Source organism: Aythya ferina (genome assembly GCF_964211825.1).
Source record: "Aythya ferina genome assembly, chromosome: 1".
In the NCBI taxonomy this organism is placed as follows: domain Eukaryota; kingdom Metazoa; phylum Chordata; class Aves; order Anseriformes; family Anatidae; genus Aythya; species Aythya ferina.
The window spans coordinates 152,787,634-152,815,627 of record NC_140296.1 but is presented as its reverse complement, the minus strand read 5'-3'; the positions used below and the strand labels follow the sequence as shown (position 1 = coordinate 152,815,627).

The window sequence follows — 27,994 nt, the reverse complement described above, 5'->3', positions numbered from 1 at the left end:
CCCAACATTTTAAAACCTTTTGTCTGGTTCTCTAAGGAAAGAAACATTCTTTCTAGTATCAATAAGAATACTAAAACCAAAATTTTAAAAAAGATATTGCCTTTTTTATTATTATTTTTTATTAAAAAGTAGAAGAAAACAGAAGCAGGGACTACGTAGGGGAGAGGCTGATAATCATATTTTCACTGAGGGAATCGTGTTTATGAGGCAGCTCGCTAAGAGAGCATGCTCACAGGCCACTCAGTCAACCATTTATCCACGAGGTGCTTTAAGGGAAGGCCTTTTTTCCCCCCCCTCCTGTATAAGAGTGCTGATTAGAATGGGTCTAGCTGGTGTCTGGTTAAAAATCCTGTCTTCACTGATACATTTTTATTAACTAATGCATATAAGGTAATATGAAGTACAAACACAGCAGTGGCCAGAAAATCATCAAAGAAAAGCCAAAGTTTAACTTCAGCGAGTTTACGCTGTGACAAACCCGAAGGTTCAACAAACCTTCTTGTAGCGGTTTCTTAACACATCTTGTATTTATGCCTGGCTCCAGGCTGAGTTATTTGTTAACTTCAAGGGTTCAAAAGCAAAGGGGACTCACTTTCTCTTCTGCCAGTGCAGCTGATTTTTGACAATCTGATAGCCTGGAAAGCACTGCTGACTGCGTGGCCTTCGTTCAGGCAAGGCCTTACTTTGGCTTGTGCACACAGATCACCACCAGCCAAAAATTCTGGTGCCAGGACGGCCTGATAGGTGCTAGAAGTACAAGCACAGCACGTTTCACATTTTATTATGTTATTATATATATATAATTATATATATATATATATAAGGATATTTCACTCTCACCACCATAAGCTCTACTTCTTGCACAATTCAATACACAATTCTATCACGTACGATGCATATCATACAATACAGAGTTAATTTTTGTTGTTTCGTTTGGATTTTCTGCTCCATTTTCGGCGTCAGACACTGACAGGCCGTACCCATGGGCAGTACGCCCCACGCAGAGTCCTCCCCGCAGCACACAGGCCCCGCACGTTGCAGGAGGAGGTTCTACAAAATATCATGGAGAATTTATGAAGTTTATGAAGGCGACATTGTAAGGGCAGTAAAATCGGGAATTGGTTTGCTGCTATAATGTGTATTTGTATGCGTTCAAGTAGCAAGTAAGCTAAATGGATACCAAGTAGTTGCCTCTGAGTAACTATTTATCTCCCAAAAAATTACCTATGCTTAGCCAATCAGGGCTAAAAGGCAAATACAGGCCTCCTGACACCGCCTGCGTTAAAAATTTTAAAACTATCCCGAGTGTTACACACAACCCAGTGCTTCCAGCCCCACGGACCGTGGCCAAGCCGCGATCCCCAGGCCCAGCAGGCCATTTATAAGGGCAGAAAGCCCACATCATGGCTGCTGCCGTTCCCGGCGCTGTGTACGGTGCCCTGCGGGCGAAACCCGGCCCGAGGGGACCTGCGGGACCCCGAAAAAGCCCCCGGGGCCGGGCCGGGTCCCCCGGGCCCCCCGCCGCCATCACCGTCCCCTCAGCCCCGCCGCCCGCCTCCGCGGGGCCGACGGGCGCCGGGCCGTATTCTCCAAGCGCCGCTACGCCGCGCGATTGGCGTAACGCCGCGACCCGCCGCCAACCCTCCGCGCGCAGCCCGCGGAAGAATTTTACGCCAAACGGCCGCGCTCTTCCTCCTCTACGTCAGCCGGAGTTACGCAACCTGCGTACGCCGCGCACTTACGTAACGTGCGCCTCGGCCCCGCTTTTCGCTACCCGCTGGAAGGGGTTACGCCATTGACTCCTTGCGTACCTGACTTTGAGGAATAGGAAGAGCGCTGCTCCCCTCCCTCCCCTCCGCGCGCCGGGGCTGTCGGAGCCGACGGGCGCTACGCGGCTTTCGTACCCGCCGCGCCGCCCGGAGAAGCGCGGCGCCGAGCCGCTTCGGGGCGTAGTTGGCTTCCGGGAATAAGCGTAGGCATTTTGCGAGGGCCGCAGTTTGCGCAGCGCCGGGCCGCCCGTAACGTAAGGCGAGCGGGTTGGGGCGGCGGCGGCCATTTTGTGCCGGGAGCCCGGAGGAAGAAGACGCGAGCGTCTCCACACGCCACGGGCCCTGGAGCCGACCGAGAGCCCCGCCGTCCCCTCCGCCGACGTCCAGCGGGTCGCGGACCCCCTGACGAATTCTTCTCCTTTCGTGTCCCACCCGAGAGGCGAGGTGGCGCAGAGCGATTCCTCCGAGACGCAGCCGCCCCTGGCTGGCCCGTCTCCCCGCACCCCCAGCCCCTCGCCGTCGCCACGGCCGGCCTTCCGCTGCCTCTCGCCCACCCCCCCGGGGGCGATGAGGGGCTTCGGGGACCGGGGGCGCGACCGAGACCGCGGCGGGTAAGGGGGGGGGGTCGAGGAAGGCCGGGCTGGGGTTTGGGGGGGGGGGGGAGGGCTGTGGAAGGGGCCCTCAGCGCCGTGTGAGGGGCTGGGGGGGGGTTGGGGGGCTGGGGGGGACACGGCACGACCCCGTTGTGGTGTTGGGGGGAGATTTCCCCGTTTTTTTGTGTTACGAGGGTGGGGGGGTGTTGGAGGGACTGGGAACTTTATTTCTAGCAGCAAGGAGTGGGGGGCTATATATTGTATATTATGTTTTCTATTCTTCACAAGTGCTTGCTTGCAATCAGGCCTCCCTTTTCTGCTCATTCCCTTTATATCTATCTATCTATCTATATTTATTTTTTTTTGCCACCCCTGTTCTCCTGCCCCTCTCCTCCCCCCCCCTGCAAACCCTGAAAGTCCCAGTGGCCCTGGCAAGGGTGGCTGGCCACGCTGCTGCCCTTCTGGCTGTCATTGCATTGCTCCTCCTGGACTTCTTAGAAAGATGGCAGTTGGTGAAAGGTCTCCCCCGGCTGCACTCCCGGGCTTATCGTGAGAGGAAATGAGATTGAAAGCTGCTGCCGTGCGGGGGACTCGCGTTCTCAGGAGGCCGAGCTCAGTAAACATGGCCCTGGACCACACTTAACGAGCATGACCAAGCTGACGTAGCGATCGAACGGGAGTTGTCTGTCTGGCATGGCTGAGGCCTAGCGCTTGGTACTTCTGAGGCCACTGTTGAAAGGAAGCTGGCGTTGGAAAAGGTTTTTGCAGGCTTAATGTCTTTTTCACCCAAGGATGGCAGTTTAAAAAAAAAAAAATTCTAAGTGCTGTGGGTAGTGTAGGGCAAGTACAGCATAGGATGGCGTTATAGTACGTAAATAGTTTGAGGCTTGGTTTTATGTGCTAAAAGTAATAAGGCTTTCATCCCAGGCCATTCTTTAAGAGAAAATTAAGCCCTGTTTAGGAGAGTGGCACGTTCTGCCCTTCAAATCCCAAGCAGCTAGGCCTCCGTTCGCAAGGATTAACAATAAACATGTCATGTGAGTTTTGTTACCAAATTAGATCTAGTCTGCCATATTAAGAATGAGTCTTACGTTTTTTATTATTATTTTTCCCTTCTCTCCTACTGGGAGACTGAAGAACATTTTGTTTATGTTGAAATCCATTTTAGCGTTTAGTTTCTCTTCATCTGTGGAGAGAGATAGTCGTATTTTCTGCTTTATCTTTACCTCCATATTTCACACTTTGAACTTAAAGATCCTTTTTTTTTTTTTTTTTTCCCAATGCAGAGGAGGGTTTTGGTGTTTTTTTTTTCACCGTGAGCTTTCCAGCTCAGTGTAACGCAAGGACGTTGCAGTGAATGCTTTGGCAAGTCTGAGATAGTTGAGACCCCCAGCTGTTTTTGGAGTTCAGGGAGCAAGTTTGAGAACGCAGATTTCTATGCGGTTCCCTAAAAAAAAAAACAACACACAAAACAAACTCTGTCCAAAGTGTTGTTACGATACTTAGCATGCCTTAAAATGTGTGTAATCCCCTTCTGCATAAAGATTTTGATTATAAATGGTTGCTTCTCTTTTAAATCAGGAGTTTTGCATGAGTAAAAGGAGTGTCTTTGTGCTTCTCTGTCAAGTTTTTGGACATTTGAGTTGAAAATCACGTAATGTATCAGGAAATCGTGTAATGTATCAGGCTTCAGCTTGTTACACACATTTATTTAAGGTGTGGAAGTATTTGTAACCACCAACATGCATCATCCTTCATAAAGAACCTCTGTGAAAACTTGGGACCACCCAGCACGCTGTGTTTGGAAGCTTACCACCTTCTCAGTACTGATTCTTTCATTGCCTAACAAATGCGGGCTTTCTGTTTCCTTCCTGCTAGGAACAAGCTGTAGGTGGCTTCTTGGGATGGGAAACCGTCCTGTTTTGCTCTGGAGTGTAATAAACTTGCTCAGTTCTGTCCCAGAAATGGTGGCACAGTAGAGTTAGAGAAGAATATTTTGGGTCAGCCTGAATTTCCACTTACTGGACAGGAGAGCTGTTGGAAAATCAGTGAAATGATCCCAGATTTAAAGTAGTTTAACTGGAATCGGAATCTAGTTGCTTGTGATGGGAACACGAGGCGTCAGAGGCTGCCAGGTTAGCAGAGGCAGCGTTTCAGGAATGCTGCGGGGCTCCCTTCTTCCAGGTCAGCGTGCAGCCATGTTGTGCGTGAGAACGGAGAACTGAAACTGCACGACTTTCAAGCAGAACGTATTGATTTTTCCCTCTGGATATCTGTGGAGCAAATGCCCACAGTCCACAGCTGTTTCAGTGTCCAGTCTGTTCTTCCACGTGTTTCCTTCCACAAGGAAACTCTCTCACCCTCTGACCTGCCAGTTGACTTCAGTGAAACTGCCTCTGCCTTTTGTTAGAACAACTCAGAAATGTAAAGAGTTGCCATTTTGACCTCAGGTTAGCATGATCAGCAGCAGAAATCCTTAGTAAATGTGAGTGTTCCCTTACGTGATAATTTGTACATTTTTTTGTTACTTTGTCCAAAAGAAAACATAATGCTGAGTTTCTGAAGTTGTGTTTTACAGTTTTTGCATGTGACAAAAAATGCTGACATACAGGTTCTCGTAAAAATATGATGAGAAAATAAAGGGTATTTATACAGGAGAGAGGAGGCTTAATGAAGCAGTTTCATCAAGACAAGCATTTTAGAATTTACTTCCCAGGTTTTAAATTATATCTGCCACACTTAGTTTTTCCAACAGCATAACCCCTTGTTCCTGTTAATACATTTTGAGTTCCGCTTTTTTGGTCTCTCAGTCTCTGTCACTTGTAATTTCCATTGGGAAGCAATTTAAAGAGCAGATGTAGCTAATGTCTGAACAGAGAGCCTTGTAATTAGGATAACGCAAAAATTTCCTTCAAATCTATTTTAGTTTTTATCAAGCCCTTCTCTCCTCGAGTTACAGTATGAAAACTGCTTGGGGATTTTTGTTGCGTTCGGTTTGTTTCATTAACTGTTTTTATTTACTAGCAGACTGCTTGCATAAAGTGCAGACGTTGTGGATTTGTTCTCTAAAAGCAGGCGCTTCTCATGAATTCATGTTCTGCGAAAAGCTGTAGCTTTATTAACCAGAATTTGCATTAGGACAAAATTTGATCTGATAGCTGTTGGAAAAGTGCCTCCTGCTGTGTTTGTATGATATGAATGAAAGAACTATAACTAGCTGGCGGAATTGTAAAATACAGAATCATTGATAATGTTTTTGATAATTAAAATATTTATACTACCCAGTTTTCAGTTATTCTTAATCCTTACCAGAAGCTCATGTTTCATGCAGTGCATCCATGAGTTATGACAGTTCTTACCCTTCTTCAGAGTATTAAAATAACTGGGTGAATAAAACTGAGGTGAGAGGGAGAACAGTAATTTCTAAGTGGCTGTTAGGAAATTTTAAGCAGAGTTAAGCATTTTTATTTTTATTTTTTTTTTACTCTCTTGAATCTTTATCAGAAGTGTTTGAAAAGGGATAAAATTTTTCCTGGGTGCTTTTATGTATTTTTCTTCTGCTACTCTTTCTTTTTTTGAAAACAAAAGCTTTATTGCTTTGGTTCCAGCATTATGCATAGTCTTCCAAGCTTGGGTGGACTTGTTTACTTTCTGTCTTGACTTGTTTTTTATTTGAGGCACACTGCTTGATAAGAAAGGAGAGAGGACACAGGGAGAAGGTGAAATAGCTATTTTTGTGCGAAAACTAGCCTTGAGATACAAGGAACTTGCGATTAGAGATTTTTCCCACCCCTTGCATCTATCCTGTTTTATTTATACTCTCAGCTTCGATACAAAATAATTGCTGTAGCTGTACCAGCAGCTTTGTCCCAGGAGAGGGAACCAAGAGACAGAAGCTTGGTGACAGAAGCTTTAAGGCAGTGACTTAAAAAAAAAAAATGGCTGTACTGGAAGCAACCTCTAGGACGGGTTTGGCTTAGAATGGACTTTGGGCAGGTGAATGTTACAAATATTACCATAGCAATTTTCTTGGAGGGGGTGAATTTTGGTAGAATATTATGCTCATGTGTCAACCTGGGGTGTGGGAGCAGTGTAAAATGCTTAAGAAACATTCAAATTCCAGACTAATTACATTGTTTATAATTAACGTTGACATTTGCAGCTTTGGAGCAAGTCGTGGAGGTCCTCTTCCTCCAAAGAAATTTGGTAATCCGGGGGAACGCTTACGTAAGAGAAAATGGGATTTGAATGAACTACCCAAGTTTGAGAAGAATTTTTATGTGGAACATCCAGAAGTGGCCAGGCTTACTCCAGTAAGTCATTAGCTTCTTTCTGTTTCATTTTTACGTACAGCAAAATGTCACAAGTGGAAAATCATGTCCTAGGATGTCTGGGACAGCGTGTAATAGAACTGTCTTTGTTGAGTTTGTTCAGTGTGCGTGTACTCTGCTGGATAGCAGAGTCATTGTAACATCAGCAAACACGATGCTTCTGTTTTCAGCTGTCTTTACGCAAGTTTTTTTTTACATTTGGTCATTTGTAATGCATCATCGTAATGCTACTGCGGTCTAGTTATTTGAAATTAACCAACAAGAATGTCACGCTTCGTCACTGAGGATTCAGACTGGAGAACTTAAAAGCTGTAATACTGGCGAGGCCCTGGAAGAACCTAAAATAAAGAACAGAGTGGCATAAACAGTTGAGAAACATTTGGAAGGCCTACGGTTTTGTAATAATAATTCAGGCTGAAAAACCAGAACCTTGGGACACAGCTCATCTAATCCTCAGCCCCACAGCAGAGGAGGTTGCTCAGCACCTTGCTCTATCTTTGGATATCCCTCAGGGTGGTGAGAGTCTGAACCCTGTCTGAGAGGCTGTCCCAGGTTTTAATGCTTCTCATGGTGTTTTTTTCTACTGATAACTAATTGGAATTTCAAGAGTCTGCCTCCATCTCTGTAACACCGATCAGGTAGTTGAGAATAGCTGTTAGATTCCCTCGTTAGTCCTCTCTTTCCCAAGCTGCACGACTCTGGTGCTCCCAGTCTTTGCACAGCCTGTACCTTGGCCTCTAGCTTTCCCTGCCGTAATTGGACACGCCTGGTTAAACAACGTCCTTCATGCACTGGGGGCTCAGAGCTGGACACAGCACTCTGCATTTATAGATCATCTCCCCTTCCTACCCAGCTAGTCTAGTTTTTTTCCTCCTCTTTCATGTCTTCTTATATTTAGAAACTAACAGGTTTTATTCTTAATGCAAGGGAACTTGAAGAAAACAAAACGTTTTCTTATCCAATTGCACATACTTACACATCTTCAAGCCACGTATTCATGGCAAGGTTTTATGGCATAAAGGAGACAGTGGCTGTTCAAAGACAGCAACTTGAGCTACTGAACCAGTTAGCTTTAGGTGCTGTATTTGCTTTAGCCAGCTAAAAGTAAAAGGATTTTCACATTATTCTTATTTTTTTTTAATATATATAGTTTTAGTTTTAAACTTTTGTTTGAGCTCTAAATTTTTCATAAACAGTAAATTTACTGCTTTGGATAAAGTGCATTTTTCTATTGATTTTTGGTGAGTGTTAGAATAAGGTAACAAATTGTGGAAGCAAGTTGCTGAGTGCTTTTGGGCTTGTAATATAACATAGGAAAAAAACAACAACAAAGCATCACACCTTTCCTAATCCTAAAACTGTTCTTATGTGGATACGTGTTTTAGAAACAGTAGTAAATATTGTGGGGCCTTAGCATTCCATCACAATGTTGTTTGAGCTGCTTTCATGCAGAAAAGAAATGCTGCTTAAAACAAGGTTCTAAGTGATATTTCTGAGTTGCAGGCTGTGCAGCAAGAGCAACGTACTTAGCCACTCCTGGAATATTTTAATGGAAGGAGCAGGACTGCCCTGCTTTCTGCTTGTTTGTTGTATATTAGGGCCTATCTAATTTGTTTAGTTCTCAGCACTGTCACACAAAATTCATTTAATCTGTTCCTCTGCCTCTGTTGACTTTTGAAGCTCTTGATAAGTTCTGCCTTCTGGAAGATGGGTAAAAGCTTTTAAAAGATAATATTAATGCACTTTTCATTAAAAAGACTGCTTGGAAGGAAACAGGCATCAGTTCCTTTAGGCTGCACAGAGAACTCCCAACTTTTTGCGTGCTGGAGAACCTACGTGAATCTTGGGGTAAAATCCTTAGGAGAGCTATCCTTAGACCTTCTTGTCCATCTGATCTGCCAAACTAAACTGTTAGTAAGAGGCGTTAAGTCAAATAATAGATGCATGCACTGTAAGTCTCTGCTGATGCTCAGCATTTCTTTGTTGTTGTTTTTTTTTTTTTTCCATGTCAATAGTATGAAGTTGAAGAACTGAGAAGGAAGAAAGAGATAACAATTCGAGGAATGGAGGGCTGCCCCAAGCCTGTGTTTGCCTTCCACCAGTGTAGCTTTCCGCGTAAGTATTTTACCATTCTTTAAGAAAATGTGGATTATTCAAAGGCAGCAAGTGCTAAGGCCTGTTTCATTTCCAAAAGGTCTTCTGAAGTTGCATATAACCTCAGTTGGCCTTTAAGATTTTTTTTTCCTTTCTTAAATCCTTAGAGTACGTGATGGATGCCTTGATGGACCAGAATTTCACAGAACCCACTCCAATTCAGTGCCAAGGTTTTCCACTCGCTCTCAGTGGTCGCGATATGGTGGGCATTGCGCAGACTGGCTCCGGGAAGACACTAGCGGTGCGTGTTCTCCTCGTCTATGTGTTATTTCTTTCCACAGTTGCCTTCTGGAAATGATCCTTGGCTGCTTGTTACTAGTTTTTCATCTTGACAGTACTACAAGCGTAGAGTGAGGTGATGACATGTTTTTAAAGCTTTCTTTATTGCATCATGGGTGAGAATTAAGCCTCAACCCATCCAGCCTGTCTTATCCACAGGCATGTGTTTTGCATGTCTCTCTGATGCTTAGCCTCTTCTCTTTGGTCCATGCTTATGTTGCAGTTTAATAACTAGTATGTGCCTATTTGTTTTGTTAACTATACAAGTTAAAATAAAGGATGGTTGAGTCTTCATTAAGGCATTAATTTTATCTGCAGCGGTCAAGAAGCAATTCTATGCTTTATGAAAAGCACTGTTCAGAGCAAAGGTTGCTCAATTCTACTAATGTAGGCTCCAAATTTTAAATGAGCTTTCTCTTCAGAGGTGCTAAGCACCTCTGTTTTTTACTCTTGCCAGAAGCAGTTATGGTTGCTCAGCAGCTCTGCAAATCATTTCTTCTGTTGGGTAAATGCAAATACCTGGTTTTGCAAAATCCTGATCTTAATATAGCTGAGGTTTCTACCTATCTTTGGAACATTACGTACTGGATTCTGAAGGCCTGTTAGGCTAAGTGGGCTCCTGCTGTGGTCCAGCTGTCATGGCAGGTGGTCACTGGCATTGAATATTGAAGTCCTGTGTCTTGACTTAGAATTCTTCTGTTTCAGTACTTGTTGCCTGCGATCGTTCACATCAACCACCAGCCATATTTGGAGAGAGGGGATGGCCCAATTGTAAGTGCTTGTCAATTCTCTTCCTTTCTGTGTGTGGCACCATTAATGAGATGTGCTTTATTTAATTGGTGTATCAGAGTAGTAAGTAGAGAGTGTTTACAATCACAATGTGAACATCCCACTCATTAGTTGAAATTTGTGCAATTGCTGACATAATCTTAAGGATATTTAAATGTTTTAGCGAATAGAGAGCAGATGGTCCGGCTTTGCTTATGGTATTTGAGCAGAGCCCTGAAGTTAGGGATGTGTGTACAGCTTGGCTAACCTGAACTGATTCCTTCTGCAGTGCTTGGTTCTAGCACCAACCAGGGAGTTGGCCCAGCAGGTGCAGCAAGTGGCTGATGATTATGGCAAATGTTCAAGGCTGAAGAGTACCTGCATATATGGAGGAGCACCCAAAGGTCCCCAGATCAGAGATCTAGAAAGAGGTAATTTCACTGAGATCTTTAAAATGGGGGTCTGCAAGATTCTGTAGGAGATGGTGTTGCAAAATATCAGTAACCTTGAAAGTAATCTTAATTCTGTTTGGAGAGGTGAGTGGCTATCTCTTTTTCCAGTTAAAATGGTAGTGCGTATAATAATTTTCTTCTCTGTTGTATAATGACTTACTCGGATATTAGATCTCCTTCCATTTTCTGAACTTTCCACTCACGAAGGTCAACAGGACTTAGGAAGGGGGAGGGGAAGCAACCTGTCAGAAAGGACAGATTATTTTGAGAAGGTGCAGTAGCAGCAAGATTAAGGAATGATTTTTTTCTTAAGCCAGATCAAGTTTTCCACCTAAGTTTGTTCAAATACTAAAGTGTAATTTCTGAATTCATAGAAACTTCTTTAGACAGTGGTTTGTTTGTTTGTTTTTTCCTGGTACTTCCTTGTTCTTAAGGACTAGGCTCTCTTTCTGGTCATGCTGCCCCATGGGGTTAATTTAAACAAAATTTATCACTGTGGCTTGAAGAGCTGCTCTTGAACACTACAATAATGGGATGAAATCATGTAGCAGAAGGCTGTGGGATAGCTCTGATCAAAAAAATGGTAGTGCATCCAATAAAAAAATAGCATTTTCAATGGTGGAGATGTTACATGAAGAGACCATGGGAGGATCAATGTGGTGGGTTTTTTTTACACCTTCCTGGAGTGCTGTACAATAGACATTCTCCCACATATGGTGAAAACCTTTTGGTTAGAGGACGTGGACAGATTCCATGCTTGCAGTCCTTTTTTCAGTCCTTTTAGGTGTTTCTGTCTTTGGATGGTTGCTTAGTGCTTGCTGCAACAAAAATTCTTGAGTACGTAGAGATGAAAAATCATATTTTTTTGTCAGTTGTGGTTTTCCGGGTATTTACTGAATTTATTTTGGAGTAGTACCTCACTGACAACAGAGTGCAGTTTTTTCAGTCTCTCTGGAAGACCAGCGACTCTGTTAGAAATCTAATTCTTGCGTGAGCTTTATAGAAACTGAAAGTATGTCCAGCTTCATCAGCTCTGAGGAGTCCAAGCTGACACAGACATAACGATCTGGGCTGTTGCAAAATGCTCTGCATCTGAAAGTGAAGTATCAGCAAAGCTATTTTTAATTTTTTTCACCTCACTATTTCTCTAAGCATAACTTCAGTGATTGTTTCTATGACACTTAAGAATACACCTTTAAGATTTGGAGATTGGTGGAAATCAGTCCCTTGTTTAAAAAAAAAAAAAAAAAAAAGTATAATTTGTCATACCTGATACTAGCTTAAGAATAGCTGAGTTCTGTTTTTACACTAAGTTACAGGCTGGATGGTTGTCTGTCATGCTTAGGGTATAATTATTCAACGTTAAAGGCTATGGTTTGGTTTTATATACCTTTTTTTAAAAAATAAAAAAAAAAAAAGAAGTGGAACTAATTTGACCTGTACAGCAAGAAGAGCACTTCATGTTTGTTTAACGTGTAGAGTTTAGCTGCAGTTCAGTTCTATTTTTACTGGAGAGCTCTCCAGGCTGTGTAATTCTGGCTGAAGGTAGGTCAGGGTTGAGTAGAAGCTTATTTCAGTTTTGATTTTTGGGCAGCGCTTTGCAGGTGTGTTCTGACAGTAGGCTTTTAGCTTCTGCACTGCATTTATTATTCTAATGGCACTGTAACAGTAATTTCAGAATGGAAAAAAAAAATGAATTATTAAAAGAAACTAGGGCTTCTACTGAAATGACTCAATCTTGGGTATGGATGAGGGTGGTGCTTTTTCATTTTATTTAAACAATTTTGCTCTGGAAGGTGATTCATTCCAACTAAAAATACCAATTGACATTCAAATGAAGAGCCTCATTCTTTTTCCTCCTTCTGTTTTGAAGGTGTGGAGATCTGCATTGCTACACCGGGTCGCTTGATTGACTTCCTTGAGGCAGGAAAGACCAACCTGCGTCGGTGTACCTACCTTGTGCTGGATGAAGCGGACAGAATGCTGGACATGGGATTTGAACCCCAAATTCGTAAAATTGTTGACCAGATCAGGGTACGTGAACCTTGTTGAAGGACAGCCTCCCTCGGTTTCCCATCCAAAGCCCACTACCTTAAATAAATCTTTTTTTTTTTTTTTGTCCCCTTTTTCATAGCCTGACAGACAGACTCTGATGTGGAGTGCCACCTGGCCAAAAGAAGTGCGCCAGCTTGCTGAGGACTTCCTACAGGACTACGTTCAGATCAATGTGGGGAATTTGGAGCTGAGTGCCAACCACAATATCCTGCAGATAGTGGATGTATGCATGGAAAGCGAGAAAGACCATAAGTACGTTGACTTGCCTACCATTTCAGGTTTTTAAGCTGCACTTGAAAATCTACATTGTTTTCTAAGCCAAATGTGAATTCTGAATAGTGGAGTTCTTTGCGGTATTATTTAACCTTTTGAATGTTACCAAACAAGTCCTGTAATTATCCAGTCTGTTGCATATATTCTCACCGTACCATTGTACAGAAGAGCTAAATTCTGCGTGCTGAATTCTGGCTTTGTTGATGTGGATGTGTATTATACGTTTTCTTAAACTGCGACAGCATTCCTGTATTCCTGTATATGTGGATATCTACACTAGCTCTCCTTCCTATTTTAGGCTGATACAATTGATGGAAGAAATCATGGCAGAGAAGGAGAATAAAACCATCATCTTTGTGGAGACAAAGAGGCGATGTGATGATCTCACTCGAAGGATGCGCAGAGATGGGTGATTAGCCTCCCCCTACCCTTTGCTGCTAGTGGGAAACAGAAACTGTAATAAAAGCAGTGAGGTCTGAATGTTCGCGGTGCTATAGTTAGGAACAACCTGTCACTTCGGTTCTTTCTTTCAATTCAGTTTGGCTGAATTCAGCCTTAATTTCCTAGAAGGTTCCAATCCATCAAAGCCTTAGTGCAAGAGAGAATATTTGTAAACCGTGCAGCTTTCAGTATGTAAGAATACTGACATAATGAAGTGACAAATTATTAATTTCACAAACATGGTTGGGCTTAGATGGCTGCTATATAATTAATGGGTTTAATGTGCAAGAAACAAAATTGTATGCACAGTAAGTAGATGAAGGCCAGAGGAGGGGGACAGGGCATTAAAACACTTGAGAAATGCATATTTTTTTCAGCCTTTTTACTGAAATGTCAATAAAGCTTCCTGTTGCCTTTAATATATGTACTTTCTGCCTATACTAATGTGCATCTCTGTTTGGCAGTTGGCCAGCTATGTGTATCCATGGAGACAAGAGTCAGCCGGAAAGAGATTGGGTGCTTAATGGTGAGTCCGTCGCTGAGGGGAGGATAACTCGGGCTGCTGTATGTAATTCAGATGTGCTGTTCTTAGGCTTTCTTTTGTCTCTATGACCAAGAGATGCTTTTCGAAGGCCTTTTGCTTTTGTGCTGTTAATTTCAGTGCTTGTATTTTTATTTTATTTTAATTCAAAAATGGAATGGGATGATTGCTTAACACAGAGAGCTGGATTTTGAAAACTAGTTGACACCTTATATCCTGACTTGCTGGGGTTTATGAAGTTATCTTGCCTAGATTCTGGAAAATGAGCATTTAGTGTAAATCAAGTTCAGGTAACTTTATCTTTTTTAAAAATCTTACTTCATAGCATGCTTTGTTTTACAGAGTTTCGTTCTGGAAAGGCTCCTATCCTCATTGCTACCGACGTTGCATCTCGTGGGCTAGGTTTGTACACATAGACCACTCTTGCCTACTGCTGCATATTTTTCTTCTTTGGACTGAAATATGTTTTCTTTTTTTAAAAAAAAAAAAAATTCAAAGCGTGATTTTCCCCCACATGTGAAATACGTTTTTTAACATTAATCTTTTTTTTTTCTTTCATATTCAAAGTCTCTTCCTGCTCCTAATGAACAGGCTTTGGTCTGCAGCAAGGCCTAGGCATGACTAATCGATCGCCAAGAGGGAGAAGAGACGTCCAATTATGCAACCCAACCCTTCCACCACACTCACTTCTTCCCCAGATCCAGCTTTTGTTGCTGGATGGTAGGGATGGATTGCTCTGTTCAGAGCCTGTCAGATAAAGCCCAAGTAGGACGTTGTGGGAGAGCATTTCAACGGCAAATAGCTAATATTCTCCCTGCATAATCCCCCCCCCAGATTTGAACATACAAACCCCAGCATACACGCATGTTTTCCCCGCAGATGTATTCACATCTGAGAAAGCACTGCTCCAGATTTTTGGTCTTGACACGTAACTTCCCTCCTCCGTGCTCCTTCTAGGCAGGACCACTGAGATCATATATGGCCACTAACGTAGCGCTACCCAAATGTGTAACTGAATCGAAATTGTGCCGCTCTGTTCTTGGTGGCTTGAAAATGATCTGTCTGGATGCATCAGTTGCGCCCCCTTTTTAAATAAGCATATTTGTGTGGTGAAACACTGCGTGCTAAGCACAGTCCCTGTACCTCTGCCCACTCGTAGAAGAGGAGGATGACTTCTGAGGTGCTCTTAGCTTAATGACGAGCACTGGATATTCCACCCCCCCCGAGTTTGGTAGAAGATAAACCCCTTGGGGGTCAGTGTCTTGTTACGGTAAACTTCAGACAAAATTACTGCAAGTCATTGCAGATAAGCTCAGAAAAATCTCTGGTTTATTAAAAAATCCCAGTTATCTGAGCTCTGTTTTTCCATATGCTGAAAGGGTGGCTGTGCTGTGCATCATATGGTCACTTTAACACAGGCAGACCATTACTAGATTTGGCAGCCTTTGTTCACACAACCTGCACCCCTACTTCCCTGCCCCCCTCCACTCCACCCCCCCCAAAAAAAACCAACACATCCAACACTTCCTCAGAGAGGTGATTATCTGGACTTCAGTCTCTGCCCTCTAGGGTCATGTCTGGACCTGTGCAGTTAGTACTTGGGCCTGTTGGGAGAAGGGACTGAGGCCTGAAACCAGTTTGTATGAAAGAGAGCTGCTTTCTCTAGCAGCGTTTTTTAAACAGGCTTGCTATGTGCTGGTAGCTTCTTTGTGCATCTTGCCTAGACATTTAAAACAGCTTCACTCCCCTCCAAAAAAACACTCCCCCAAAACTACTCAATTGGATAACACTTCAGAAAACAGTCTCCCCACTTCCCATCCTCCACCTCGCCTGAGCTGTGGGGGGAAGGTACCAGAGTCTGTTTCTTGTTACTGAACAACATCTCTGCTTGTTTTGGGGCCCTGAGTTTGCTGCTTCTTAAAATAAGTCACTTAACTGGCAAACTTCTGGACGACTTCCTCCAAGATCCTGGAAAGTGAAGGCTTCTACCTAAATAACATAAAACAGGGGCGCGCGCCTTTTGGCTGAGTCACCAGGGCTTTCCCTCTTCCTAATGGAACATTGGTTTCAAAAAAGCTTCTTCCAGGTAAGTTCTGAGTCCCATAATGACTTCTTTGTGATGATTCCCTGGAGTGAGGTCCTCTCTCTGCACTGATTATTTTTTTTATTTATTTTTTTTTGTTCAGTCTATTAAACTAAAAACATTGAATTTGTTTTGTTTTGTTTTCTTTAACAGAAACTTTGATATCAGCTACAGATCATTCTCAGTGCAGGGGTGGGGGCACATCTACATTGATGGTTGAAACAGCTCTCTAGACTAGCATGTCTGCTAGTTTTTGTCCCTTCTGATTAATAATCGGAGACTGTCTGTGCCGTAGGGTATTCTGATGGTCTGACAAAGGGCATGTTTCCCAAGTAGCTGTCAGAAATGCTCGACAGCTTCAATTCTAGATCCTGCCACGTTATCTTCTAAAAGCGCAGGAAGACTGTGAGCGTGCACGAGCGCTCTGGAGCATGCTAGGCTGGAGGAGCCGAGTCTTGCACTTGCTCGGGTCTCTCTTCAGCCAGCTGCGTGCTCTCCCAGGATCACTTTCTAGTCTGGAAACCACCCTTCCATTTTTCCTCTTCCTGCCTTCCCATTCTTCCCAGTCCTCCCCAGTCAAGTCAGCGCTGTCTGCATCGGTAGCTGTGCTTCCCTGCGCTTCCTGCCAGGAAAGCACGCCCTTGTATCCCCTGTGCTAATGCAAGTTGCTTTGCTACTGATGGATGTGCAGAATGGGACTGACTGAGGCTCCTGGAGCCTGCAACCTGTCAGAGTAGTTACGCCCTGGCTGGGAAGATGCAATCTGTCATATGTACTCCTCTCTTTATTTCGCTTTCCCCTTTTAAAAAAAAAAAACAAAACCTGTTGCATCAAGGACCCTAGCTGGAGACTCGCGCAGCCCCCTGTGAAACCTGCCTTCTCACTCCCTTTTTTTGGTGTGATTCAGGACTTTGGAGTCAGCAAAGACTGAGGAGCCCCCCCTTTGCTGTAATAAGAAACAGACATAAAGTCCCCCCTCTTGCCACCACAACCGTCTCGTTTTTATTTTTCCTACGCCCCCCTTTGAAATTGATGCAGTCTGGGCAATAGATGCAGTCTGACCCCTTGGACGTAATTTTTGTACCTGCATTTTTTTTGACAAATGCCCCTAAGAGCCCCAAATCGGGGACAAAAAGCGTTGGAGGACCTGAAACCTTTACCTGAACCCAGGTTCTCCGGCGCTTCCCAACCAAATGGGGCTACAGAGAAGCGTCTAAGCCAGTTCACAGAGTGAGCGTGTGTGGGGACTTCTCGCTGCCACGGACCCTTGATGCATGCTCCCCGCGCTCCAGTGGTCCCGTGTCAGAGGGCGGAGTTTTCGAAAGGAGGCCGCCAAAAATAAAAGGCAAAGAGACGGGATCGGCTGCAGCGGTTTCCCACAGGAGGAGGGAGTGTGCATCGGTCTGGTAACAAACAGAGAATGTTTCTCTCTTTAAAAAAAAAAAAAAAAAAAAAAAAAAGGAAAGGAAATCACAAAAAAAATCTGTGTTTTATCTTGGATATTTTCAGAATATTCATCTTAAAACACAGATTTTTTTTTTTATGAGCTGTTAGGTGACTTACTGTAATGCCATGCTTTATTTTTTTAAAAAACATTCTATACCGTAGCAAATAGGTGCTTTTGGTACTTCAAATGCTTTCACTGAAGCGTTACACTAACATTTACTTGGATTCTGTCTCATGAGCTTCTGAAGTCTCACTGAGAGGTGAGCGGTTCTGATCTCTGAAATTCTCATATTTTACAGCACGTTAGCAACTTTGGTCGCTTTATTTCCTGCTTCCATTTGACACGGGAAGTAGGGAATCGTAAACAGAAAGCAGGATGGCCCAAATTACAAAAGCTGCTGAGAACTGGACAGAACAGTACGGTGAAATGTTAGTGTAATGCATTCTCATAAGTATGAAGCTAAGTTAAGGTATTCTAGGTATGATCTGAACAGTTTTTAATGAGTTTTAATGAGCTGAATGATAGTGAGATTGGAGTGTCTTAAACTTCAGGCTAGGAGAGGTAGATCACTGTATTTTAGGATTGTAAATGATTTTTACTTGCGTTTTATTTCATGTTGCTAAGTGGAAGGTAAGTGATCTCATTACTGTTATTATTTGTTAGACTTCTCCCAACAGAGTAAAAGCTTTACCGTGGCAGTCCTACCCTTCCTCCACCCCAGTTTGCTGTGCCTGATGGTGTCGTTTTCACCATCGAGATTGTGTTTTGGAGAAAAAAAAAAAAAAAGTACAAAACTCATTTAACTCATTGAAAAACATCAATGGAGTACAGAGAAATGCATTCCGGGGAGGATGAATTTGAGTGCAGGGAAAAACTGCTTTAAAACCACCACTCTTTTTCAGGACACTGATCTTTGTGCCTGATGATCGTAAATCGGAGTCTTCTACTCTTTTGGGATGAGTCTGTCTTGTATCTGTTCCATGCAGTTACTAACTTTGTGATGTGTTTTTTTTTTTTCTTATTACTGTCACCTGCATTCGTGCTCCCCACCTTTCGTTGGCACGTCCTCTCTTCTTCTCCCCTTTCCTCAACCCCACCCTCTCACTGTGCTTGGCGCCTGGGCACTTCACAAGACGTGGAAGATGTAAAATTTGTGATAAACTACGACTATCCGAACAGCTCTGAAGATTACGTGCACCGTATTGGCCGCACCGCGCGCAGTACCAACAAAGGTACCGCGTACACGTTCTTCACCCCAGGAAACCTGAAACAAGCCAGGGAGCTTATCAAAGTGTTGGAAGAAGCCAATCAAGCCATCAATCCAAAGCTGATGCAGCTTGTGGACCACAGAGGAGGAGGAGGTGGTGGTGGAGGTAAAGGCACATGGGGAAAGGGCTACGTAGGGAATAGCTTCTCTGTTTTGAGGGAGGGAAGATGAAAAGAGGGTAAGGAAATAGTAAGTACGAGTTTAAGGCTAGACAGATTAATGATAGTTTTGTACCTAAGACCTCAAGGTGTTCAGGAAACGCAGTATTTCTCTCCAAGAAAGAGGTAGTCCACCATTAAAACTTAGTTGGAGAATTTTTTTTTTTCTTTTTTTCCTCCTGATGAGGTCCTCACACAACTAATTTTGCTTGAATTAATTCCTCGCACCTCCTACCTAAACACAGGTAACGGGATGCCTGTGCGTACGCATGCAAAATAGAAACCAGCGAAGGGAAATTCTGACTGAACCTTCAGGGACTGAGACTACTTTTCCTCCCTCCCCCTGAAGGAATAATCAGTTTAATTACCTTTCCGAGTTAGTCCTGAGTTTCTTCTGTTTCCTTTGGCTCTGGGTGCACGCATTAAGAAAACTTTCTGAGCTTTGCCTCTGCTCCTTGAACAAAACGCAGGGATGAACGCAGACACGCAGGGAAATTACAGTCAAAACAACTTGCTCCTCGTGGGCAGCGTTGTGGCTGTAGAAGGGAGGGGAAGGGTGGTGGGATTACCGGAGGTCGTTGTTTTAAGACGTGTTCACGGTACTAAATCTTAACCGTATCCATCGCCAGGAGGCCGTTCTCGTTACCGAACGAGCAGTTCAGTAAACAACCCTAACCTGATGTACCAGGAAGAGTGTGACAGGAGGCTCCGGGGAGTGAAAGAGGGCCGGAGAGACTCAGGTGGCTTCAGAGACCGTGAGCGTGGTGACAGTTATGCCAACGGAGCCAACAAGACCTATGGCAGTGCCTACGGGAGCCCAAATTCCGCTTTTGGGGCAGCACAGAGCCAGTATGGTTACACTCAAGGGAGCTATGGAGCAGCTGCCTATGGCACGAGTGGCTATGGCACTGCAGAGTACAGTGCTAGTGGCTATGGTGCCAGCACCACAGCTGCCACCGCTGGGAGAACCTCACAGAGCACTACCCAACAGCAGTATGCAGGGATGGTGGGGCGCTCGGGCCAGCAGCCACAGCCGCTCATGTCACAACAGTTTCCTCAGCCCCCTGCCACTAACGTGATGGGCTATATGGGACAGACTGCCACCTACCAGTACCCGCCCCCTCCCCCGCCCCCGCCCCCCTCACGCAAATGAGACCACTCTCGCCTGCTGGTGACCAGTGTAGACCTCTTGCATTTAAAGGAACCTTTTCTTTCTCTTCTTTCCCATTGTGGTGTCTCTCTCTCATGCAGGTTAGGCTTAGAATTCACCATCCAGATCCCTTGAGCCCATCAAAAATGGCCCCCAGTCCACATTACTGACCCTGTCCTTTTTTTTTTTTCCCTTTTTTTTTTTTTTTTAAGAGATATATATAGTTGACTGGAAAATTTATTATTTTTTGTCTTGCATGTTGAGGAAATTGGAAATTTTATTTTCTCTAAAACGAAATGGGTATAAGGCAGATAGGTCCCAGCTCGATCATCTTGGTGTCTAAGGTTTGTGTGAATCCTTGCTTTGAGGGGAGGAAGTTTCTATCCTGTAATGCGTTAACTTAATTTCAGGAAGTATCCAGAGAGGTGGGGAACTTTGGGGAGCCAAAACGCAGTTCATTTAACATGATAAATGCAAGGGAGCAACGCTCACTTTTCCTAATCTTTAATTTTTATTTTTTAATAGCTCACTATCGTTGCTTGTAATCTATCATAGGTAACTTTCTATAGGAAAACTCTGCTCATTTGTCTCGGTGGGGCGGTGTTCTGAGTAATGACCCACGCAGGTTGTTGGCATTTCCTGCAGCTCTGGAAGCAGCAGTCCCACCTCCTGGGACCTGTAGCAGGGAAGTTGGGATTAAAACCCCGGTGTTGGTGACCAAACCTGTCATGGATTCAGTACCTGGAAGCTAGATACAGGCGCTGTAGGTGCTGCTGCTGCTGTAGTGTTTGGCCAAATAAGTTCTTGCCCTACGATCGTGAAACTGCAGCACTGTAAATGCATGCAACCTCATTACTCCAACTCGTTTCTGCTCTCAAGTTCCTATTGTTGGGTTTATTGAGAGGAGTCTTATTTGAGAGCCCAGAAATGAAACCGAACGGAGATCCTGAACAGCAGATCTCGTTTGTCCTGAACAAACTGCGTGTTGCCACGGGGAGTGTTCTCAATGCCACTACGCCGAACAAAACGTGACAGAGTTTTCTGCACTTAAGAGGTTTGAATAGGGTGGGCTGGGGGGTGGGGGGGCGGGGGGTGTAAGGGGAGGAAGGGAGGAGGAGGAGGAGATTGCCTGGAATCTCCTTTCCATGAGGTAAGGAGTGAGCTGGTTAGTGCATCTTAATTCTGAAGCTTTCTTTCTTTTGTACCTTGCTCTGACTATTGCTTTTCCTGGCTTTTTGAGTGCATTTCCCCGATCCATTGGTCCCTTTGAGCTCAGCTCTTGCAGGTAGGTAGCATTTTAGAAAATGTTAGAGAAGAGTGGAATTTTAGTAAATACGTAAATAAATAATAATAAAAAAAAATGTTTATTTTACAGGCTAAGGTGGGTGTGAGGGGTTTTCCCCTTTAGTAAAGCATGTTGTCGACTTGTTACTTCTAATACCAGACGGTTCAGAGACAGTAGATGATAATAGGAGTTGGCTGCTCTTGATCTGAGAACGTGACAAAAGAATGGATACATCTCCTGGTTTGTGAGGCATAATCTTTGCATTATGAGAGTGCAGGTTGTTTTCTTTCTTTTTTTTTTTCTTTTTTTTTTTTTTCTGTTGGCGTTCTTGCATATGGATGAGCAAGGCAGCCCACCCCTTCTGTAGCAGAGTGGAACTTCTTATAGCCCAGGAAAAGAGCTTGCTTATACAGAAATTATTTCTTTTTTTAAAAAAAAATAAATAAAAAAAAATCCCAGAGTATAATTTTGGGGGGTGAATGCACATTTTCTTGTGCAGTACACAGGTAGGTTGCTGACAAGGAGAGGAAAGGGAGAGATTTTTCAGAACCTTGTTTCCCTCATCCCATCTCAAATTCCATTGCTTGGGCAGGAAATTTCTTTGCTTGTGTTCAAGTGAAAGCCAGAAACATTTCATTTATCCAGGCACTGACTGATCTGTCTTTGGCCTCCCTCACAAGCAAGCGTAGAGCTGTATTTTATTTTGACCTTTTTTAAAAAAGATTTATGAATTTGATGCAGAAATGTGTTGGAGGGGCGTAGGAGTAGGACATCTTGCTGACCGGCTTTAAAAAGGGTCTCTGGACCACCAAAGCTGCCTTATAGTCTGCTATAGCTTTCACTTCTTTTTCGGGGGGGACTTGCGCAGGTGTAAACGTGACGCGCCAAGTCCCGCAGTGCTTTATTGTCACTGAGGTCAGCTGAAGTCCAGGGGCTCGGCTCAGCTCAGAGTGTTAACCAGATGTTGACCGCATCAAGGCACCGCGGCATGTGCTGCCCCTGTCCCACCTGGTGCTCGCTGCTCTGTTCCATCTCCCAGCTGGAGGGCCCTTGTTGATTAAAAAGCGTTAGCGTCTAGTAGTGTTTGCATTGTTTTTTTTTCGATCTGTAAAAGTTCTGTGGGAGTGTCGAACGACTCGGGTGTCTCCTCCCCTCCCACTTCCTGAAGAAATTTACTGTTTGGACTTCTCTGAACAATGGAAGGGTTAGTGGCTTTGTGTGGGATCAGCATCTCGTTTCACACTTGCTGGTCTCTGAACACATTCCTGTTGTATTAATGAAGACTTGAATTGAGAGATTCATAGATCTGTGGTGTTCAGACACAGGATACTAAGAGCTATGTTACTATTCTTAGTTTGTAAATTGTCCTTTTGATACCATCTTGTTTTCTTTTGTAGGTATAAATAAAAACACTGTTGTCAATAAAATGGTGAGCTTTGTCTTTATTTTTGGAGTGTAAAACAGTCTTTGCCCCTGTTCTCCCCCGTTCTGGAAAAAAGTCACATCCAGGGAGTTGGAAACACCTGCTGGCACCCCTCTGATTTTAATCGAAACGTCCCTCGTTTGTAGGACACGAGGAACAGTCACTGCAGGCGGGTGAGTGGGGATTGAATACACGGGAAGATTGGAGGCCCTTAGAGAGTGGGGTTCAGGCAGAGCTAACTTTAGGGGGCTGCTCATAGTTAAAACAGCATCTGCCGTGTCAGATGTGGCCACGTGTGGAATGAGCCAGTCGTGGCCTTTGCGTAATGAAGTGTTCCCTTTGCTACAGGCACTTGCTGAAGAGCTAACATGCAGCGACCCTTTATTTCCCTTTTATTCCCTCTAGTGCCTCAGGGTCAAAGCAGAGGCATGTTTTGGAGGTGAGTGTTGAGAAAAGCAGGGAGAGAGTGATTTGTACTATCTTAGTATTGGCCAGCACTACTGAATAGCACCAAATTCAAGTTAAAAATACAAAAAAAAAAAAAAAAAAAAAAATGGAGGGAGAATCTCATCCAGGCGAAAAGCAGACCCGCTTTCCAGGCCCCGTTGTCTTCCTGGCACTCGAGTGAAGCTCAGCTGAGCCGTTCTTCAGTCAACAAGGGCCAGGAAAGGAAAGCTGTCATCCTAAGAGCTTCATCTTCGGAATTTCTTGGGTTGTCTGTGGGAATGTCTTCAAACAGGCATTGGAAGACTGAGCTTCTTCCCTTTTAGGACTGAAAGGACAAAGAGAAGGTAAGGAAGGGATATTGTTGAAACAAGGAAACACTTCTCGAACCTGCTGTTTGGAGTGCTAGATAGTGCATTGTCAAGTCTGCACACCAAAATTTCCCCATTTTTTTTCCCTTGATGATGTAATATGGAGCCTGTTTTATCCCTGATGGCATTTTTGGTCTTATTTAATTTTTAAATAGAGAACGTGCCATGAAGGCGGCCTGTGGCCAGACCCAGCACGCCCCATCTCACCTGGTGGAGGCAGGTTGGATAGGAGGCCCCTTGGTGTGGTGGCCAGTGGCAGGTAAGAGGCAATGGGCAATTCCATTTAAATACATGAAAAAAAGGTGTGTTTTATTTTTTATTTTTAATTTTTACTGTAAAGGTGGTCAAATGCTGGCACAGGCTGCCCACAGAGCCCTGGTGCCTCCACTCTGGTGATGCTCAGAACCTGACTGCACGTGGCCTGGGGGAACCTGCTCTAGGCGACCCTGCTGTCAGCAGGGGGCTGGAGCAGATGCTCCCACCCTCAACCGCTCTGAAACACGAGCTTTTGGGAGCTGAAAGCTTCCTCCAAATACCTTTCAGGTCCTCGTGTTAAACAGAAAGCGGCTCGTCGAGTTTTGAAAACAAGATAAAGAGAACTCGCATTATATAAAAGTCCCTTTACAATGCTTTGGTATCGGCTCTGAAGCCTTATTAAATAGGTTTCTTTATATAACACAGCCTTGCTTTTCTTATCGGAATCGCTGCCCTTTTGTCTGAGCTCCTCCGTGTTAGAAATGTTTTGAAAAGATGCTTTTTTTGCAAGAGTGTAAGAGAGATGCAACCTGCTATAATATTTCTGGTTTCCATAAATGACTGCAGAGTATTTGCATATCTCCAGTCACCTTTTCTTCCACATGATCCAGAAACTGGTGTAAAATAAAAGAGGGAAGAGAAAAAAAAAAAAAGGCAATTCTCTTCCTGCTGTGATGTCCCAGGGACAAATACATATATTTTTTTCTTTTCCCTCCTGTATCATCTAAATTTTGTGGCTTTGTCGCTCCTGATGCAAAGCCCGAAGCCAGCAGTTGGTTCCTTTTCTCCCCTTTTGTTCCACCTTCCACAACTGCAAAGGCTGTGGGTTTCTAACAAAATGTGGAAGGACGCAGGACATATGAATTAAGCGAAGCTAAAATGGGAATTAGTGGAAGAAGGAAAAAAAAAAAAGGAATTGACGTGGAGCGCCTTGATGGTGGTTTTACAAAGTAGTTTTTTAGCCACAGAGATTTTTTTTCAATGATGGAAGGAAGTCTGAATGTGCTTGACCTGCTCAGTGCTCCTGTCACCTCTCCATCAGCAGGAATATCGCGTGAAGCCCCTAAAGGTCCACCCCCCAAAACCTCAAACACAGGCTTGTCCCTACTGGTTTTGGCAGCCTAGCTGGGAAATGCAAACAAAGAAGAAAATATTTGTTCGTTTGGCTACATTTTGTCAAATTCCACCCTCCTCAACAGAAAAGCGAGTCTATTTTTTTTTTCAGTCTCAGCAAACCATCGCGTGTGCTACCAAATTTTATGCCCATGATGAGCTCCTTCGCTCTGGTATGCAGCCCTCTACCCGAGCAGAGCGCTGCAGCAGAAGGGGCAGCTGGTTTTGGCAAACAGAAGGGAGTGTCTTGTACGTGCAGATGCCTGCCTTCCTACAGAATCAGCTCTTGGGAACGCTGCATCTTTTACACCACAAGAAAAAGTAGGCTTAATAAAACCTCCATATGTCTGCAGTTGCTTTCTCAGGTACGGCGTCTGCCTGCGGCTATTTTTTCCTCCCCCCTCTAGTTTTTTTTTTTTTTTCTGCGTGATTCATACATAATCTGTCAAAACGTACATGGAAGCGAATATGCCGAAATTGTTAACTTCCTAGGGTGGGTTAAACCAGGCTGAGCTCTGGTTTAATTTCTACCCAAACACAGCACAAGATAAACTCACGTCGGGCTTAACAGCGCAAGCTGCAGCCCCACCGCCCAGCGCAAGAAGGCTGAATGAAATTTTTTGGATTTACACCAACCTTTGGTAACGTAGAGATAGAAGAAGTCGCAGTAGAAGATGGTTTGCACCACGCCGGACACCACCGCGATCTGGTCGTAGAACTTCTCGGTGTGGTAGCGCCAGACCCAGTTGGCGATGTAGAGGGCGCGGTAGAGGCCCAGGAAGAAAAGGTAGTGGGTGGTGATGGTCTCCGCTTCCCCCGTCTTGCTGATCATGAAGAGCTGCGGGAGGATGGCCACGGACTCCAGGTAGATGGAGAAGGTCCAGAGTATCTGCAAAACCAAGGCGGTGAGGACGCGGGCCTGCCCATGGCACTGAGAGAAGATGGCATCCAGAGGCGGTGTGCTCTCTGAGGCCTGCCAGCATCACCTCCCTCACGCTTTTGGCAATAAAAATCTAATTTATTTAACATCCTGGGCTGCTGTGTCCCTCCCCAGCCCCACGGTCTCCTCACCTCCAGCGGGGTGAAGCTGTGGTTCTCCAGGAAGGCCAGGCCCGTGACGGGGACCAGCAGGAACTCCAGGCGGAAGGAGTCGTTCTCGCTGTCAAACGTCTTCCGAAATCTCACGTAGATCATGTAGACGGTGACGTAGGCGCATATCAAAAAAATGACCTGGGGGAGGGGAGGAAGATGAAGAGAGCTCGGTCACCCCACCAGCGCTTGGAGAGAGACAACTGTTAAGGTTCCTGCTGCAGAAGGACGCCCAGCCTTGGTTCACTGCATCTTGTTCTGCTTTTGGTGGGCTAAATGTGGCAGTGAGGGGGTTTTGTGGTCGATAGAGGACTGGCGACACCACAGGGAGCATCTTTAGCTGCCCTTCTGTCTATAACCCACTGTGGATTTGGTGATGGTTGGAGGAGATGGAGTTTCTCCTTCCTCCCTCTGGCTGAAAAGCCAGCGTGGTGAAGGTGCACCCTCACCTTCCCCAGGAAACCATGGCCAGCCGAGGGAACCCTCTCGTTTTCGTGCTGCCCCTCCTTACCTTCATCACGGTGTTGTAGGCGGAGATGAAGGTGGTGAACAGGTCCAGGTAGCGGGTTGTGAAGACCAGGGCGAAGAGGATCTGGCTCTTCCCAGAGATACCTGCATGGCAGGGAGAGGCGGGCAGGCAGGTGAGAGGAAAACAAATTCGGGTGCGGGTTTAGCCTCGTGCCTTCGTTGTGAGCAGCCGTGTACTCACACGGCCGGCCTCGCCACCAAGAAAAAAACCCTTTCCCTTCCCTGCCTGGCTCCCTCCACGCGCCTGCCCGCCCCGCCGTGGGTTTGTGTGCTGTGCCACCTGCCGCACCGGGGGATTGCAGTGGGATGGGTGCTGCTGAGTCACTGCGGCTCCCAACCCCGAACCAAATCTGCCTGCGGGAAGCAACCTCTCCCCATCCCTTGCCCGAGCAGCCTCGGGAGCCTGCCCGCTTTTTGGCAGGGCCTCCAGCCTGGAGCAGTTTTTCCCTGGAGGTGATGGCTTTTGGTGCCACCGCAACTTCTCCTTTTCCACCTTATCGCCCCCAGCCAAACACCTGCGCGGTGGCGGCGTGCCGTGCCACATCACATCCTTCCAGCACCTCCTGCTCCCTCCTGGCGGGGAAACCGCCCCGTGCCGGGCTGGTGGAGGCTCCTGCAAGCTGCAGCAAAGCCCCAAGGTCAGGGTTTGGCGAAAAACCCACCCAGGGCTACCAGCAAGGGGTGGGAGAAGCAGCAGGGAGGAGGAGGAGGAGGAGGCTGATGCCCCCCAAGGGCCTGGGTGCAGTCGTTGTCTGGGCAGGGTCCCCTCCTTCCCTGGCACTCACCGGCGCAGGACTTGGACCTGTGGATCTTCAGCAGGAGGATGATGATGGCCAGCAAGTGGGAGATGTCCCCCAGGATGCGGAAGACGTTCATGGTGGCTCAGGCCCCTTGGCGCTGGTGGGCGAGGGCGGCCCTAAAACCCCGCGGGGAGCTTTATCCTCGGCCAAACTCTCGCTCACGTCCCGCTGAACTTTCCTCCTCCTCCTCCTCCCGCCGCCTGCAGCTCTCTTCTTCTGGCGGAGGAAAGCTCAGCCCCTCTTCCAAGCGCCTCTCCCCCTGCCCTCCAGGCCGGGCACCCCCCTGCCTTGATGTCCCCACCGTGGGGATTTTTTCCTTTCCCAAACCTTCAGGGCCTGGGCAAAAAGTTGGGTTTTGTCCCGTCGGCCGGGCCGGGCTGTGCTGAGCAGCCCCAAAGCCAGCGCTGGGTGACGTGGCTCCCGGCTGGCCGGGGAGGAGGCAAAGGAGGAGGCGGAGGCGGGAATAACTGCGCTATTTTTCCCTTTTCCTTTTTTTTTTTTTTTTTTTTCTTCCTCCCCTTCCTCTCTTTTCCCCTACTTGTCTCAAGTTACACGTGGAAGCGTCCTTAAAGGAGCAAAGGCAGAGGGGACGCCGCTTGTCGGGCTGCTGCGACCTCGTGTCCCGGTGGGGCAGCGGGAATCAAGCAAGAGGAAGGGGCACCTCGGTGCTGCCATCCTTACCCCTTAGCAGCAGGGGATTGAGAGGAGACCTTCACCGAGTCCAAACGCACCCAAAAGCTCGGCTGGACCAACCCTGAGCCAAACCCTGTTTATTTTGGGGTGCCGAGAGGGGCAGGAGAGGCTGTGCCCAGCCTTTGCCCCCAGGCACTTGGCTCAGGTCTCCATCCCTTACGGGCACATCGCCCGGGGCAGCGTCCCTAATGATTAAAGAGTACAAATATTATTCCTGGTGCTTACTAACAAG

At 45.5% G+C, this 27,994-nt stretch overlaps 3 protein-coding genes across 4 annotated transcripts; 1 reads left to right on the top strand and 2 right to left on the bottom strand.

Annotated features, from left to right (window-relative positions):
- Nucleotides 1–901: 901 nt before the first annotated feature.
- LOC311427997 (uncharacterized protein) lies at nucleotides 902–3,057 on the bottom strand (the record flags this gene model as incomplete). The annotated part of the gene is made up of 3 exons (XM_084505515.1): nucleotides 902–1,050; nucleotides 1,812–2,409; nucleotides 2,997–3,057. The coding sequence occupies 3 exons, from the start codon at nucleotides 3,055–3,057 to the stop codon at nucleotides 960–962; spliced, it is 750 nt and encodes a 249-aa protein (XP_084361641.1). The 3' UTR covers nucleotides 902–959.
- On the top strand, nucleotides 2,246–22,473 carry DDX17 (DEAD-box helicase 17). Of its 2 annotated transcripts, none has more exons than XM_084506146.1 (13): nucleotides 2,246–2,380; nucleotides 6,525–6,675; nucleotides 8,709–8,808; nucleotides 8,955–9,088; nucleotides 9,832–9,897; nucleotides 10,184–10,325; nucleotides 12,220–12,380; nucleotides 12,481–12,653; nucleotides 12,973–13,083; nucleotides 13,580–13,641; nucleotides 13,999–14,058; nucleotides 18,320–18,559; nucleotides 19,241–22,473. In XM_084506146.1, exons 1-13 carry the CDS (start codon nucleotides 2,337–2,339, stop codon nucleotides 19,762–19,764), a joined length of 1,968 nt encoding a protein of 655 aa, XP_084362272.1. In that variant the 5' UTR covers nucleotides 2,246–2,336; the 3' UTR covers nucleotides 19,765–22,473. The 2 variants fall into 2 exon arrangements, with proteins under 2 accessions (XP_084362272.1, XP_084362273.1); XM_084506147.1 differs by lacking the exon at nucleotides 2,246–2,380 and adding an exon at nucleotides 6,152–6,358.
- On the bottom strand, nucleotides 22,465–27,790 carry KDELR3 (KDEL endoplasmic reticulum protein retention receptor 3). Its single transcript, XM_084506241.1, has 5 exons — nucleotides 27,055–27,790; nucleotides 26,253–26,353; nucleotides 25,724–25,882; nucleotides 25,289–25,541; nucleotides 22,465–23,241 (listed from the first exon to the last, which is right to left on the bottom strand). Exons 1-5 carry the CDS (start codon nucleotides 27,143–27,145, stop codon nucleotides 23,201–23,203), a joined length of 645 nt encoding a protein of 214 aa, XP_084362367.1. The 5' UTR covers nucleotides 27,146–27,790; the 3' UTR covers nucleotides 22,465–23,200.
- Nucleotides 27,791–27,994: the final 204 nt, after the last annotated feature.